This window comes from Condylura cristata, unplaced genomic scaffold (assembly GCF_000260355.1).
Source record: "Condylura cristata isolate star-nosed mole 26May11 unplaced genomic scaffold, ConCri1.0 scaffold00023, whole genome shotgun sequence".
Classification (NCBI taxonomy): domain Eukaryota; kingdom Metazoa; phylum Chordata; class Mammalia; order Eulipotyphla; family Talpidae; genus Condylura; species Condylura cristata.
This window is the reverse complement of record NW_004567124.1, coordinates 8,962,769-8,978,838: the sequence shown is the minus strand read 5'-3', so window position 1 is coordinate 8,978,838 and position 16,070 is coordinate 8,962,769. Positions and strand designations below refer to the sequence as shown.

The following is a 16,070-nucleotide window of genomic DNA, read 5'->3' as shown; positions in this document are numbered from 1 at the left end:
TCATCTGACTCAATATTTTATCACCCAAGAGACTGAGAGTCCTTAGAAATACCTCGGGGGAATGGTTGATGAGAGACACAAGGCCTTGAACTTCCTGCCCCTGTCCACTGTCTCTTATTTCAGAGCCTGGAACTTCGGCTTTTAACAATTCCCTTTAACAAAAAAATATATGAGTTATTGTGAAGTGGTTGGTTTTTTAATGGTATTTATTCTCCTTTCCTTTTCCTCCTCTTATCTAAACTTAGTTATATCATGTAAAACCTCATGTTCACAAAAAATGACTTGCTAGACTAGAAAGAACCTTCGTGAAAAATTTCATCAATCCCTATTTTAAAATGGTGAAATTGAAACTCTGCAAGATCATATCTGCCTTCACATGCTCGTGCCAAGCCAGAACTAGTAAATGCAGGATGCACTGGCCAGTTTATTCAGTTTACCAAGTCACTAAAAGCTTATTTCTTTTAAGTCCCTGATATTTTTGATTATTTCTTTCCTGAATTTTGCTGAATGCTAAAGAACATAAAATGATTAGACTTTTAAATGATATACTTTGTATGTGAGTATGTATGTGTATGGGGAAGGTGGTGGGGAATACCCTAGTGGAATTAGTAACCTGTATCTGGTATACATTCATTATAAAAAAGATATTACTAAGGAATAATCCAAGCAACCCTATTGGGATAAAGTGTAAACATGTTTATTTCCTGCTGATTGAAATGTAAAATTAAGATTAGTGTGTCATTGGAGCAGTGATAAGGTGGTAGCTTAAAACAAAATCCAATGGCAAAAGCAAAGATGTTATTAATGTTAAGACATTAATAGTTATTTTTTAATTTTATAGATATACATATATCTGCACGAATATATTGCATATATGTATATATGTGTATGCATGTGTGTGTGTTTGTGTGTGTGTGTATTACGTCATTCTTTTTGTACAATGCATGCTTTCTCCTCTCAGGTATAGTCCCTGTAAAATTCCCACCACCAATTCACCAAGCACCATCACCATAGTCCCTTGTATAAGAACACTTTTCCTCCCTTGTTTTGATCCCTCTCCTTCCCCTGCAGAGTGTTTCTGATTAATAGCTGCCTGTTAATTTTGTTTTTTTTTAATTATTATAATTATTATTTTTTAAAGATTTATTTATTTGTGCTTACAGAACTGGGGTACAGGCCAAAGATGTGGTGGGTGAGTGAGAGGATTCACCAGAGACAGAGTGGGGAACAGAACAGGCAAATTGACTGAAATACACTACTGAGAGGAGCAGTGGGCCGGTCAGGAGAGGTCTGCCACACCATGTGGGTTAGCTCCCTGGCGGGGGATCGAACTTGTGCTGCAGTGGCTTTGGAGAGCTTCATAATGTGGTGCTTTAACCCGTTGCACCACCAGGGAGAGCCCATTATAATTATTTTTTTTTTAAGATTTATTTATTTATTCATATAGAGCTGGGATACAGGCCAGAGATGCGGAGGGTGAGAGGCTTCACCAGAGACAGAGGGGGGAGCAGAACAGGCAGATCGACGAAGTACACTGCTGAGGGGAGCAGCGGGCAGGTCAGGAGAGGTCTGCCACGCCATGTGGTCACCTCCAGGGCAGGCGGGATCGAACTCATGTGGAAGTGGCTTTAGCTTCTCAGTGTTGTGCTTTAACCCGCTGCACCACCAGGGAGGGCCCCCATTATAATTATTTTTAAAGAAGCTTTTTATAAAGTTGCAGAAGAATATAAAATAGCCTAAACAATCTTTTCCACATATACCATGCAGAAATAAAATATTTTAGTCGCTGGAAACAAAATCCAGCTGCTGAATGTGATTAAAATCTGAAAGACTAGAAGGTTCTATTCAAGGAGAGTGCCCAAACCATTCTGTCACATAGGTTCAAGTTGTTCCATCCAATGAGAATTCCCATAGCAGTATAAATTGATAACTTTGGTGAGTTGGCCATTTGGAAAGTATAGAAGTATAGATATTCAGATTTTTTTTTTCAGTCATCAGTGTGTTTATGCTGTCTTCTCTGCCTCTCTAACAATTACTGCCCGAAAATGTTCATAGATAGAAACATGTTAACCTAGGTTCCTCCCTGGTAGCACAACAAGTTGAGGCATAGCACTGTTTAGCTATCAGCAGCCCCTTCCCCACAAGTTGGATCCCCAGCTGACCCACTTGGCACAGCAGACCTCTCCTGACCTGCCCGCTGCTCCCCTCAGCAGTGTACTTCGTTGATCTGCCTGTTCTGCTCCCCACTCTGTCTCTGGTGAATCCTCTCACCCTCCTGCACCTCTGGCCTGTACCCCAGTTCTATATGCATTAAAAAAATGTGTTAATCTAGACACATCAAGCACTGGTCACGGACCTTATGCAGGCCCTGTGACAGGAAGTCTTGATTGCTGCCTTTGTTGCAGGTGGGGAAAGACAATGTGCTGTTTTATTGTGCTATAAAAATATATCCCCTCCCTGCATTACTTTTAGGCTTCCCCTGCTTCAGAATCCTATCCATCTAAATTCCACTCGGATTCCTCAGACAATTTAATGTACAGCAACATGGTCAGAGGGTTGTGAGGTTACACAGGGGAAGTGTCCCTGTCCAGGAGTGGGGGTCATCAGATTCTCTCATTAATTCAGTGTAGTAGGGTACCAGCTGTACCTTGCTCTGACTCTGTCAAAATGTGATTTCTATATTACCTTTCTAGAGCTTTTTCCTTTGAGACATTTAACATGATATTCCCATGCTCCTTGCTTCTTCTACTCCGAGTGTTTATGTTAGATTTTAGCCCATTCCCATTTTCCAGTGCCACAGGACAGAACACTCTTTCAGCTGTGACTGGTGTCTATCACGCCAATTAAAATAAAATTCTCCCTAACAGAATGTGCAGCCCGATTTATCTTACATCATTTAAACCATGCATTTCTGGACACAAGTACATTTGCATGGACAACAAGACTGTGGTCTCAAGTGTTTATTACCATTGCATTTCTACTGTTTAGTTTGTAGTCTGAAAACATCCCCTGGTAGTTTGTTGTTTTTGTTGTAAGAGGAAACATCTTTATCATAAAGATATTGCCTGAAGCATTTGGTTCCCTCTTCCAGATGCTTTTTATTACTAGGAAAGAGCAAAATTAAAGGCATGAATTTAGTGTCTGTGGCATGCTGTCTCCTGGACCTCTTGAAATCTTTATTTTCATTTTCTCAGGGGGCTGCAGCCAATCCTGAAAATGAGGACCAGCAGCAAAGACTGAGAGAAGCTGCAGAAGGTCTCCGGGTAGCAACAAATGCTGCTGCCCAGAATGCTATTAAGAAAAAAATTGTCAACCGATTGGAGGTAAGTAAAGAGGCTGGATTTGGGGAGGCTCATTTTAGGTTGCAGAGAGCTATTTGAAAAAAATAATCTCATTAACAAGTCCTTGCCCATATAAAGAAAACTAAATCAAGGCTAACAATGTAGTTTAATGGTTTAGGTACAATGAACAATTTGAAATGTTGACCTAGGTAGATTCTGTAATTGCGTATAATGGTTTAGGAAGATTAACACGATTTGGAAAATTGTTGTAGTTTTTAGTTTCAGAAAGCCAAAATTTTGTAAAAGTTTAATCTGGCACAGAAGTCAAACCTTTTTTTGAGGAGGAACCAGGATTTTTTTCTTTTCTGGCATTCAGGGATGTCCAGGTTGAGGAAGAACCACTAGCAGAAAATGAGTATGCCTTGTTGGAGACAGGGACTCAGGACTCCTAGCAGAAATACAACTTTGGAAGGGGAGATGAGGACCAACCAGGCTGGGATGGAGAGATACCAGAGGGAGAAATATTTTAATTTCTCAGAAAGATACAAACAATATGAGAAAGTAAATTTCTCTCACAAATATATATAGGAGAGTCTTATACTAAACTATAGGAGGTTGGAGACCAAGTACCTTCTTATTTAATGAAGAATCCCTTTATATATGGTAGTCGGCTGGATTCTGGAAGAAACTGGCCTTGCTTTTAGAAGGAGATTAGATCATAAACATGATGAAGTACTCCCATGGAACAGTCTGGGCCCTTCTGAAACAAGGCTCCCCTAGGATTGGGAGACGAAATTATCGAGCCACCACCTTTGTGCCTGACCCAGACAGCAGCCTGACTTCTTGTGGGAAAATTTTTTTCCATTAACATTTAGCTTTGGTACTGCATCTCAGTGCCATCATGAATTAGGAATTACCTTTTTAGGAAAGACAAATGATCATTTAACTTGAGGTTTCAAGCATGCCTGTCTCTATCACTTGTTCCTAGGAATGTAGATCAGATGAAGATAGAGGACACTGTTAGGTTAAGATGATCAGTATTTAAAAGGCAGAATTTATTTTTTCATAGCTTATCCAAAGCTACCTCTTCAGTAGAGGATCGAGTATAAATGTGTGTTTTTGCACCTCCTCTCACTCTCCTCGCCAGGTTGCAGCCAAGCAGGCTGCGGCTGCAGCCACACAGACAATTGCTGCCTCGCAAAATGCAGCCCTGTCCAACAAGAACCCCGCAGCCCAGCAGCAGCTGGTCCAGAGCTGCAAGGTAAGGTTCTGGCTGCCTGAGAGCAGGTCTGCTGTAGATGACCCTGACAGCATCAGAACAACGAGTTTCCTGGTAATTTGGTTAAGATGGATCATGCAGTCCACTAATGCAGTTTGTTCGAGCTCCCATGTTCCAGGTGGACACACATACACACATCTGGTTTTTGTCTCTGAGGTGGGTGGCCTGTTTTTGAAGGGAAAGTATGGTTTTCCAGCATTGTCTTTCTTTTGTCTAGATTCTTTTTGAAAGACTGAATCAAAGAAGATCAATGACAAGGCCATTTTAGGGCTCTGAAATAATAATGAAGCATTGAATTTTCAGACTTTCTCCCTGTGAGAGTTGAGGCTTGGCATTCTGACTTTGCTTGTTATAGCAGGATTGATTCCAGCTTTGCACCTATTCCACCTGGAGAATTTATTTCATTTTGTCTGGCCTCAGTGACATGCTTTGGTGCTGTCTATTGTTGCCTGTTTTGTTTTCAGAACTGGGCTTCTATAACTGGGTTGAAGCCACCATGCTATGAAGACCACAGTAAATCCCTTCATTGCCTCCTCCCAGAAAACCTCTGCATGGTGCCAGACCCAAATCTAATCATGTGGCCACTGCCAACATGTTTGCATCATGTCTGACTAACGTCTCCTGAAAGTGTTTGGGTTTTGCAGTGGGAATTGGATAAAGAAGCATGTTTGATTGTTCTTGGGTTTGGAAAGCTAAACTGTGCCCTATCTCTCCTTCAAGTCTCCTCTAAAATGATTTTGCACATGAGGGGTGTTGCTGCTCCTTCAGAAATGAGTTTACTTCTGAGGGGAGCTGCCAGAGCCCTCCATGCCCCAGTAAAGGTTCCCCGAGGCCAGTCAGCCCCTTTGAATGAATGAATGTGCTCTAGAAGCAAGACCTCCCCATGTAGTAGCACTGTGTCCTCAGCCTCAGTGGAAAAAGAAGGGGTTTTTCTGAGAGCTAGGCCTTGCTAAGGAGAATTTTTTTTTTGCTAAGATTCTGATTCAGCTGCCAGAAGGAGTGGAAAAATGACATTTCCCCTTTTCAGGGAGCACATACTGCAGGATGAATTACACACACACACACCACCTCCACTTTTTTGCAGAAAACTAAAGATAGGTATTCTTATGGGTGTCACTGTTAAGAAAACTTAGTGTATTGTGGAAGACTGAATAACTGGAGGCAAATTCCTGAAGGGGACCTCAGAAAAACCTCATGGAAATATAAATATATTTTTTTTAACCTTGGCTGCAGTGGGTTCCTGGGGGCGGGGGGGAAGAATAGGTATCAGCAGGCTGAGATGTACATCAGGTCTTCATAGTAATAGATGACATCTACACAGGGTCCTTTAAGGGCCTGGTTAATCACATGGGGTGGGGGCGCAGAAGGAAATGTGGGGAAGAGGGAAAGGGTCTAAGGTGCTATGGAAGATAACTCCTTGAAAGTCCCTCCCTCCTCTAGCATGGGCTTTGGGTTTTTCAGTTTTAAAAATGAGAAGGGCTGCTTAGAACAGGGGAGGGACTGTGTGACCTGTAAGCTGATGGACAGGTTTTATACCTGCACAGTGAAAAACTGAAGCACTGAAATAGGCTGGTTGTTGAGTATCCCTCACTGTCTTCAATTCTTGGGGCCATAGGACTTTTTTAATCCATTTGTGAGTTGTGTAGACTCCTTGATTCTGAGTTTCATCCCTAATAAACCTGATGGTAAGTTGCAACTGCAGACATTCTTTTAAGGCCTCATTACAGAAAGTCATCTTCTACTGAATGTACTGGGAACACAGATTTGTGGGTGGGGGAGCAGGTACCCAGAGGTGTTAGGATTCATGTGAATAAGGACCCAGTGGTCTAAAGATGCTGTGTAAATCTGCTGTCCATGATGGGCATCCCCCAGGAATGACAGCACACGCACAAATCATTGATGATTTCATTATTTTCCACCATTTCAGTAATTCACCAAACTGTGTATGGCTTGGTTTAATTTCCTTGTTTCCTTAGGCAGTGGCTGATCACATCCCTCAGCTGGTCCAGGGGGTCAGGGGGAGCCAAGCCCAAGCAGAAGATCTCAGTGCCCAGCTGGCTCTCATCATCTCCAGCCAGAACTTCCTCCAGGTAATATGGAAATATTCACCTTGTTTGTGCCCAGAGCACCCTACTGGGCATAGTGCCCTCTATACTTAAGGAGCAGAATTAGCCACTGCAAAATCTTTGCAGTAAACAGAACTTGAAGGCCTCTTTTTTTATCTTTCTAGTTACAGGAGAGTTCTGTTTAGTGTGGCATAACAAAATGCTCATATACATGGAAATTGCCCTGGAAGGTGGCATAGAATCCATTTTTTCTTAGGACTATCATCTTTATTTCTCTTCTGTGAGGCAAAGGAGGGATTAAGGTGCAGGTTTAGATGAACAGCCCAGCTGTAGGTATTGCTTTAGGTTTGCTGGTTTCCAAAGTGACTCCTGCTATTATTCATACACTAGTAAAAAAGAAATGGTAGGCACATCTTCCATAGGTCATTCATTCATTGTGGTAATTGTACAGTTATTAAGTATTGTTGGTCTTTGTGGACTGAGGGCTAAATTCATATTAAGGAAAAATAAATAAATAGAAGATACTAAGTTATGGAAGAAATCTCCCTTTTTGCATATTCTTGTGAAATCTTCAAAGCTCTACTTGTATCTCATGAAACGATTCATATGACAAGGAGATTCCCCACCATATCCCTATCTAGTTGAACCTATAGTGAAAGAAGCCAGTGATATATCTATTTGGTTAACTTGTCAAATACTGTAGCTCCATCATACAGAGACAGAATGTGCAAATTTTTATGTATTTCCTCTCCTTTAAGCTGCACACATAACTTTGTATGTAATTAGGATTTGGTTTGTATAATTTGTTTCTTATGTTAATATTATGGCTAGCTGTGATTTTGAATAAATCTCTATCATGTGTCACTTTTCTCCCATCATTTGACATAAAGGTTGTTTTTGATTATTTGCCATCATAAGCAACTGATAAAAGTCTTTAGGAGTTAGCAAATTTTTGTGCCCCTCTTGAATTATTTTCTTAGGTTAATTCATCTGCTGTCTTGCCACATTGCCTACAGGATTGTGGGGTCATGCTAGTGCAGTGTAGACATATTTATACTCCAAGGTCCACCATGTCCTGCTCTTATTTTCCCTTTTTCACTTGTTCTAATTTTGCCATGATAGACACATCAGATCTCTGTAAGGACAAGGCAGAGTTAGAAATAGAAATAGAATTGACAGTTCAAAACTTTCTTCATAAATGCTATAAAACTGTCCTTTCAGAGGGCAGTTTTACAATCTAAACTTACAAGTATCAGTTCATGAAGCATGCTTTTTAACACATCTTTTCCAAGTTGGGAAGTTAAGCTTTTAAAAATACGTTTTTGTCAGTTAGCACAGTAAACGTTTGACTTTGCATTTCCTTGATTTTCACATTGTTACACATTTTTCACCTTTTAGTTATTCGGTCATTATATGAAATTATTCATACTTTTTGTACACTCATGTTGGTTTTTCTTATAAATTTTAATGAGATCTTTAAATATTAAAATGTTAATGCTTATTCTTAATTTATGTTCTGGCCCTAAAATTAAGTTGTTATTAAGAACAATTTCATAAATTATATATTAAAATCCTTAGTAATATGTGCAGTTCCTGTTGGTAGGAATGCAAACTAGTACAACCACTATGGAAAACTGTTTGGAGGTTTCTCAAACTGCTAAAAATGGAGCTTCCTTATGACCCAGCAATCCCACTCCTAGGCATCTACCCAAAAAACACAAAAACACTGACTCAAAAAGATACCTGTACCCCCATGTTTATTGCTGCTTTATTTATAAAGCTGTAGGTATTGCTTTAGGTTTGCTAGTTTCCAGAGAGACTCCTGCTATTACTCATAAACTGGTAAAAAAAGAAATTGTGGGCACATCTTCCTTAGGTCATTCATTCATTGTGGTAATTGTACAGTTATTAAGTAAGGGACTTATAAGTAAGTCCCTTTATTTATAAGGGAAAGACATGGAATCAACCCAAATGCCCAAAAATGGATGACTGGATTAAAAAGATGTGGTAGATATACACAATGGAATATTATTCAGCAACCAAAAAAATAAACACATGACTTTTGCAGCAACATGGATGGAGCTGAAAAGATGATGCTTAATGAAATAAGCCAAAAAGAAAAGGAAAAATACTGGATGGTTTCACTCATAGCAGGAGTATAAAGGACCAGAGGAGAAAATAATAATAATAATTAACAACTATATATCAGAGACATTTTACTGGGGTGGAGTGGGGAATGGGATAAAAAATGGGGTGGGGGGAGGAAGTGCACTGGACTATGGTGCTGGCACACGGGTGATTTGGTGATGGGAAATTACAACTGAGATGGGAAAAAGGGCACAAAATGATGTAAAAATAAACGATTACATTATTTTAAAAAGAAGTACTCAAAGGTTTTACATTAGTGTCAAAATCTATTTGAATGTGATTATTCCTGTCTTAGTTATATCATGTGATGCTTTAAAAAACAAGCAACGAACAAAAATGCTGTCATGTCAAATTACTCAAATCAGTTTCAGGCTGTTTATAAAATAAATCTGTCACACTGGTCAAAAAAAAATATATATATAATAAAATAAGAATATTTGCAGTCCTTTGTATAAAAATTCTAATTTAAAAATTGATACAAAGAAAATTGTAAGCATGTACTTAGTTTTACCTGTAGAGGTATTTACATACAATTGTTTGTTGTATTGGAGAAAACAGAAACATGCTAGTAACATAAGACTGAGAAATGATAACTTGTATGTACAGTGCAATAATCTGTAGCTATTAAGCAAAGAATATATGAAACTAGGAGATTGAATGGAATGAATTATATGATCTTCTTTCTGAAAATATGTACATATGACCCCAGACCTCCATGCATAGTGAAGTTCTCCTGCATTCTGAGATATGGCAGGTCATTTCATTCATTTTGTCTGCCTGTATTTTTTAAATAATCTGTATTTGAGATAGATTAAAAAGCTATTACAACAAATACAAAGAAATAGATTTAATAAGAAATGCCCTTCAAAGTTTGCTTTAAGTGAGAATTTCAAGCCACCTTTTCAATTTTGCCTTCTCTGTACCTCCAACAACATTTTTTTTGGACATTCCGCAAATGTTCAGCCCTAGACTATCTGATTTAAAGTGGCAATCTTCAAGTTTTAGTTTTTTGTTATTTTGTGATTATTACTGGTTGTTCAGTTTTTTCCAAAAATTGATCTACATTTAAAACTAAATTCCTGGCTTTATAAGCATAATAAATAAGCAACTCGTCTAAATGGTTTCAATACTCCTTGCTTTAGGGCAAGGTAAGTTGTGGCCCCTCGCAGCTTTGCTTCTGGGTCCCTGTTCTCTGGCTCTTGCCACTGAGAAACTGTCTTCCCTTCCACTCTTTTCCTACAGCCTGGAAGCAAGATGGTATCTTCTGCCAAAGCTGCTGTGCCCACTGTGAGTGACCAGGCTGCAGCCATGCAGCTGAGCCAGTGTGCCAAGAACCTCGCCACCAGCCTGGCAGAGCTACGTACCGCCTCACAAAAGGCCAGTGCCACCTTGTCTCAGTGTTAGATCGTTAGGAATGGAACTTTTAATATCTTACTGCTGCTGTCTTTTGGACACTACCCAGAGTCTGAATATGGATGCCATTTCTTGGCAGAGTTGTCTATTCTGTTTGTATGGCCATCAAAGATGTTCCTGTGGATTGGACACTTTCAGCTACTATCTCTTAGACTGAGCTATAACCTTCCCTCTTCCCATGCCCTGGGACAAGCAGTGGACTGCTTTTCACAATAAAAGGGTGTCTGCTAATTATCACTTTGTTAATGCTAGGTAAATTGTGGGCCAAAATAAGTGATCATATCTTCCAGGTATGATATTGTCAACTTAATAGCAAATTATCTAGGCAGCATGTCTACTTTGTGGGGATCATTTATATTACCTTTTTTTTCCCTGAAAGGTTTCCATATCTTACATGGGAGCAGTCACTTAACAAGGTCGTCAAAGCACAGAACTAGAGGTTAATGAGTTTCTGTCTTTGCAACTTATTAATTAGTGAAGGACCTCATTACTACCCTGTTTAATTTAGTATTAACATGAGGTTTTAGTAAGAATTCATTTTTCCTTGTTGTCACAGTCTCTTTAGAGAACTAGGCAGCCTCATACATGAGCAAGGGAGAAAGGTTAGTTTATTTGGATTATTTTATGAACAGTGTACTAAAGAAAAATATCCAGAGTGTTAGGTTATAACTGATAAAGTATTTTGAGCTTTGTTTCTCAGTGGTACAAGGGCCATCTGCACTGAAGTCACTCTAGGGATACTTAGAATACAGGTTACTGGGCCTTGGTCTGAGCAACCAAATCAGAATCTCTACTCAACCTAAACATCTGCATTTTAACCAGTGTCCTGAGTGAGGCTTGGGCACACTCACACCACACAACTGCTCTGGAGCAGTGAACTCCAAAGTGGCTCAAACAAGACTATCCACTGCATGCAGGAAGAGAGCTTTGAAATATTTTTTATAGATTGTAAGGGTTAAGAGCATAGGCCCTGCATTCAGACTACCTGTATTCTAATGCCCACAAATTTTGTGACTAAGGAAGCTAGTGAATCTGTTTTTTCACCTGGTGATATTGGCACATTGAAATCCACCAATTAGTATTTCTTGTCACTGCTGTTATTGTTTTTTTTTTAAATGAAGATTAAAATATACTGGTATTTAACATACTGGTCAATAATTACACATGTACATAATTTACTAACTTATGTATTAGAGATGAGTGATCATAGCCTTTGGAGTGCAGTGTTTTAAATTATTGAGAGAGTAAAGTTGTTTTCTTGAAACAAATTACTAAGGGAAAAACTTTTTCATAAACTTCAGCATGGAAAGGTGCTGGTTAATACACTAGAATTCTGAAATCAGAATCAGTAAGATGATGACAACTTGTCCCCAGAGTTCTGGCTTCATTTCTTCCTTCCTTCACTTACTCACCCACCATGTGCTTCCCAAACCTCTATGCTCATGTCCACTGCACGAGGTCCCCTGTCTCTAGAACTCAGACATAGTAAGCAAAGATCCTCTTAGTCTGAGATGCAAATGAATTTGAGACAAAAATAACTGCAAGGAGACTTCAAGTATATCTAGTTATGAGACATACATAATTGATTATTTAGGGAATTTAGGACAAAGGTCCTGGCTGAGGAGAATTTTGGTCTTTTGGGAAATGCTTGTTCCTCCTTTTTCCTATTGGTAGAGTTGCAGAATCACTGGGTACTTGCAGAATTGCATCTCATACATTACAAAGTACTGGGGACACATTCCCCCGCCGCTGTCACACATTACCAACTCTGTTAACAGGCCCATGAAGCATGTGGTCCTATGGAAATCGACTCAGCTCTGAGTACTGTGCAAACACTGAAGAGTGAACTGCAGGACGCGAAGATGGCTGCCGTGGAGAGTCAGTTGAAACCACTTCCAGGGGAGACGGTAAGATCTGTGGGACTCTGCCTTATGTCCTAGGATCTCATTGCAACATTTTTAGAGGATGGGCTGGTGTGTCTGAATTTTAGACATTGTGAATGCAGAAAAAAAATACAATAGCTACATATCTTCAGAACTGCCTCAAGGTAGTTACCACCTAAGTGTGTTGTGTCTTTTTTTTTTTTTAAGATTTATTTATTTATTCATATAAAACTGGGGTACAGGCCAGAGGTGCAGGGACTGTGAGAGGATTAACCAGAGACAGAGCAGGGAACAGAACAGACAGACCGACAAGCACACTGCTAAGGGGAGCAGCGGGTGCGTCAGGAGAGGTCTGCCTCACCGTGTGGGTCACCTCCGGGTCAGTGGGGATCAAACTCATGCAGAAGTGGCTTTAACTTCTTAGTGCTATGCTTTAACCTGCTGTGCCACCAGGGAGGGCCTGTGAATCCCTTTTTAATAACTGAGAAAACAGAAACACCTAGGTTATCACTATTTTATCCAGTGTTTTATCTGCCAGTTGGTGGCAGCACTATGATCTGAATTCACATCTGCAGGACCCCAAAACCCATAAGTTGAGAGTCATTTTTTGATCTCTGCTGCTCTTTGGATGAACTGAAGATTTTTAAAATATAAAGGAATATCAGGAACACACAATTTGCCTCAGAGCCTAATACCTAAGAAGCCCTCAGAAAATATTTGTTCGATCAAGTTACCCTTAATTGTAGACAAATAATTCAAGCTCAGAGAAGTTAAGTCACTTACCTAGAGTAACCCAGCTGATGATAAAATCAGAGTTGACTTCTGGACTAGCAGCTTTGCAGTGTGTTTCAGGGATCCCTTTGCAAACTACTGTACCCCAAGGAGTCAAGGAGACACTCACATATTGTCATTCTGCATTTACATAAAATAACTGATAAGCTAGGATACAAGAAATTTTTAAAGAAAAATGTAACTTTTAAAGAAATTGCCCTACAAAAATATTTATGCTATGTTATAACATATTGTGTTACCATGGACCAGGATCTATTTTTTTTTAAAGATTTATTTATTTATTCATACAGAACTGGGGTGTACAGGCCAGAGATGCAGAGGGTGAGAGGATTCACCAGAGACAGAGAGGGGAGCAGAACAGGCAGATTGACAAAGTATACTGCTGAGGGGAGCAGCGGGCGGGTCAGGAGAGGTCTGCCACACCATGTGGTCACCTCCAGGGAAGACGGGAATCAAACTCATGCAGAAGTGGCTTAAGCTTCTTAGTGCTGTGCTTTAACCCACTGCGCCACCAGGGAGGGCCAGGGTCTATTTTTTTGAAGCCCTGCTTGTCATGTTGCAGGGTTAGAGTGCACACCTTCTCTGAAGCCTTCCTGTGCTCTCATAAAGTATCTAGAAAGTTCTCTTCTAAGATGTTGTCCTTTTCTAGTAAAATAATTGTTCTTACCCTAGGCCTTTGCTAACTTTGTTTTTGAATTATTTATTCAGTTTACAAAGCAAGATGACATGCTCTTTATAGGAAGCAAGCACTTTGCCCATTTTTGTAATCTCATTTACCACTCCAAACCTCTATTTCTGTTGCATTTCCTTTTGGTTAGAAGTCCTCAAAAGGATAATAATCAAAATGAACAATGTTAATGGTCCACATGCCAGGAAGGTGGTACAGTTGGGTGTCTGCCCACTTCCTGCCAAGGCATAATTTAATTCTCAGTAAGGATTTGTTGCAGACTTTGCAAATTAGCTTCTAAAGACATGATACTAATAGCTACCATTTGTGGAATACCTGCATTCGTGTTCTGAAAACCTTCTGAGCTAGGTAGTAGGATCTCAGGAAACCAAAGTTTGAAGAGATTCAATTATGTGCTAAATCTCTCATAGTCAGCAATAGGGGAAAGAGAGAAGAGGGCAAAGGTGAGCCCAGTTTTGCTTATTCTGAAGTTCTTTCCCCTCTATCACCTCACTTTTGGGGGGCCCCATTGGAATACTCGGCAGAAACAGGTAAGGCCCAACATTTGATCTGCATTATTGCTAAGACTGCAATGGATCTTTCTTTTCTTCTAAACTCTCTTCCCCCTTGAATATTCTTTCAGCTGGAAAAATGTGCTCAAGACCTGGGAAGTACATCTAAAGCTGTGGGCTCTTCCATGGCTCAGCTCCTGACCTGTGCTGCCCAAGGCAATGAGCACTACACTGGTAAGCTTCGTGTTGTTTGTGATGCCATGTGCCCAGGCGAGACACTGGCATGGGCCTGGGGTGGAATTTTCTGATGTGACAGTGACCCTAAATCTTGTCAGCCATTTAACATACACTTTTCGAGCACTGTCCATGTGCTTGTTATTGCCTTTGATATCAAGCCTACAAAAACTGGTAAATGTGATTCCCCAAAGCTATCTATGGATCACCCTTATTAGACTACTATAAGCAGAGAGAAATTAATTGACTTCTGGGACTATCTAAATGTCTCTTGAAATCTCACTAAAATAGGGGAATAGCAGAGGTCAAAGAGAATAAGGAGATGGCAACAAATCAGAGGTCAGTAAAATTTGGGGAAACAGAACGTGGCAGACAATGGGTACCTGAGAAGGCCAAATAAAATAAAACCTATGGATCTGCAAGGATAGGAAAGCCAACAAGAGACAAGCTAATTTGTGCTGCAGAATCCCAGGCAGGTTTTAGTACGAGATACCAGATATGCCTGAAAATAGGAGACACCTTAAACAGATACACCTGTATAAGGAATAGAATGTGTAATTATCAACTCTAGAAAAGGTACCAAGTTATATAAGAAAAGAAATGTTATTATAATAGGAAGTGGATCTAGAGGAAGTCTGTAGCTATACAAAGTGGAAAACATCAAGAAGTTTTATTATAGGCCCATCACTCAGAAATATGAAATATGTTAGGAGAAAGTGTAAAGAACTGAGTGACTCTGGGAATAAGAGTCAGATGGGAGCAGAGGTTATGAATTATTGCTTTTTCTATACAGTAGTATGACTTGTCTTTTTTTTTTTTTGATACATAGTTTTGAAGTAGAATACACACCTAGAAGAGAGTATTAGTCCTACATGTAGACCCTCAGAGTTATCATAAATTGAATGTACCCCCAAAATCACTGAGATCAAGTAATGGAACATTTTCAGTTTCCTAGATGTGCCGTTGTGCCCCCCAACTAATCACTATATCCCCTCTCTCCTCCAGAGGTAAACACCCACGACTGCTAACAAAGAGGTTAGTTTTGCCTGCTTTTGAACTATGAATAAGTGGAATCATGCAGTATGTGTCCATCTGTCTTAGGCTGCCTTTGCTAGCATCCTTGGTGAGATTTATCTGTTATATGTAGCAGTAGTTCTTTCATTTCTATTGTTTCCTGTAGTATTTCATTGTGTGAATATGCCTGTTATCCTTTATATTATTGATGGGTAGTCTAGTTGTTTACAAATAACACTGCTGTGAACAAACTCAGTACATCCTATGCAGTGATCCTCAGGAAGCATTTTCTAGAAGTTTACCTAGAGTGGAATTGCTGTGATTTACTCAGCTACAGTCCTTCCAGCAGTGTATGAAAGTTCCAGTTGTTCTACACCCTTATCACCACTGTGTCTTATCAGTACCATTCTGGTAAGTGTGTAGTAAATAGCATCATGTTATGGTTTAAACTTGCATTTCTTTCATGCAAATCGTAATTGAGGACTTTTTTCATATTTACTGGCATTTGGATAGCTTCTTTTGTAATGTACCTGTTTCGTCTTTTGCCTGTTTTAAAAACTTGGAGTTGTCTGTCATCTTGTTATTTGTAAGGATCCTTTGTCACTTGCATTTATTCCTTTGTCTTTTGTGGCTTACCTTTTGACTCTCTTAAGGGTATGTCTGGATGAACAGATTTTCCATTTTAATATATAGTTCAATGTACAGTTCATTTCCTTTATGGTTAGTATTTTTTGTGTCCTGTTTAAAAATGTTGCTGTTCCATGATCATGAAGATACTCTG

General features: G+C 39.6%; 1 protein-coding gene across 1 annotated transcript in view; it reads left to right on the top strand.

Annotated features, from left to right (window-relative positions):
• TLN2 (talin 2) overlaps positions 1 to 16,070 on the top strand; it is a 403,979-nt gene that overhangs the window by 281,373 nt on the left and 106,536 nt on the right. The window contains exons 23-28 of the mRNA XM_004687721.2: positions 3,195 to 3,323; positions 4,429 to 4,542; positions 6,537 to 6,650; positions 10,017 to 10,151; positions 11,966 to 12,094; positions 14,173 to 14,275. Of these exons, the coding sequence (XP_004687778.1) occupies positions 3,195 to 3,323; positions 4,429 to 4,542; positions 6,537 to 6,650; positions 10,017 to 10,151; positions 11,966 to 12,094; positions 14,173 to 14,275 (724 nt within the window). The remainder of the gene's footprint in view (positions 1 to 3,194; positions 3,324 to 4,428; positions 4,543 to 6,536; positions 6,651 to 10,016; positions 10,152 to 11,965; positions 12,095 to 14,172; positions 14,276 to 16,070) is intronic.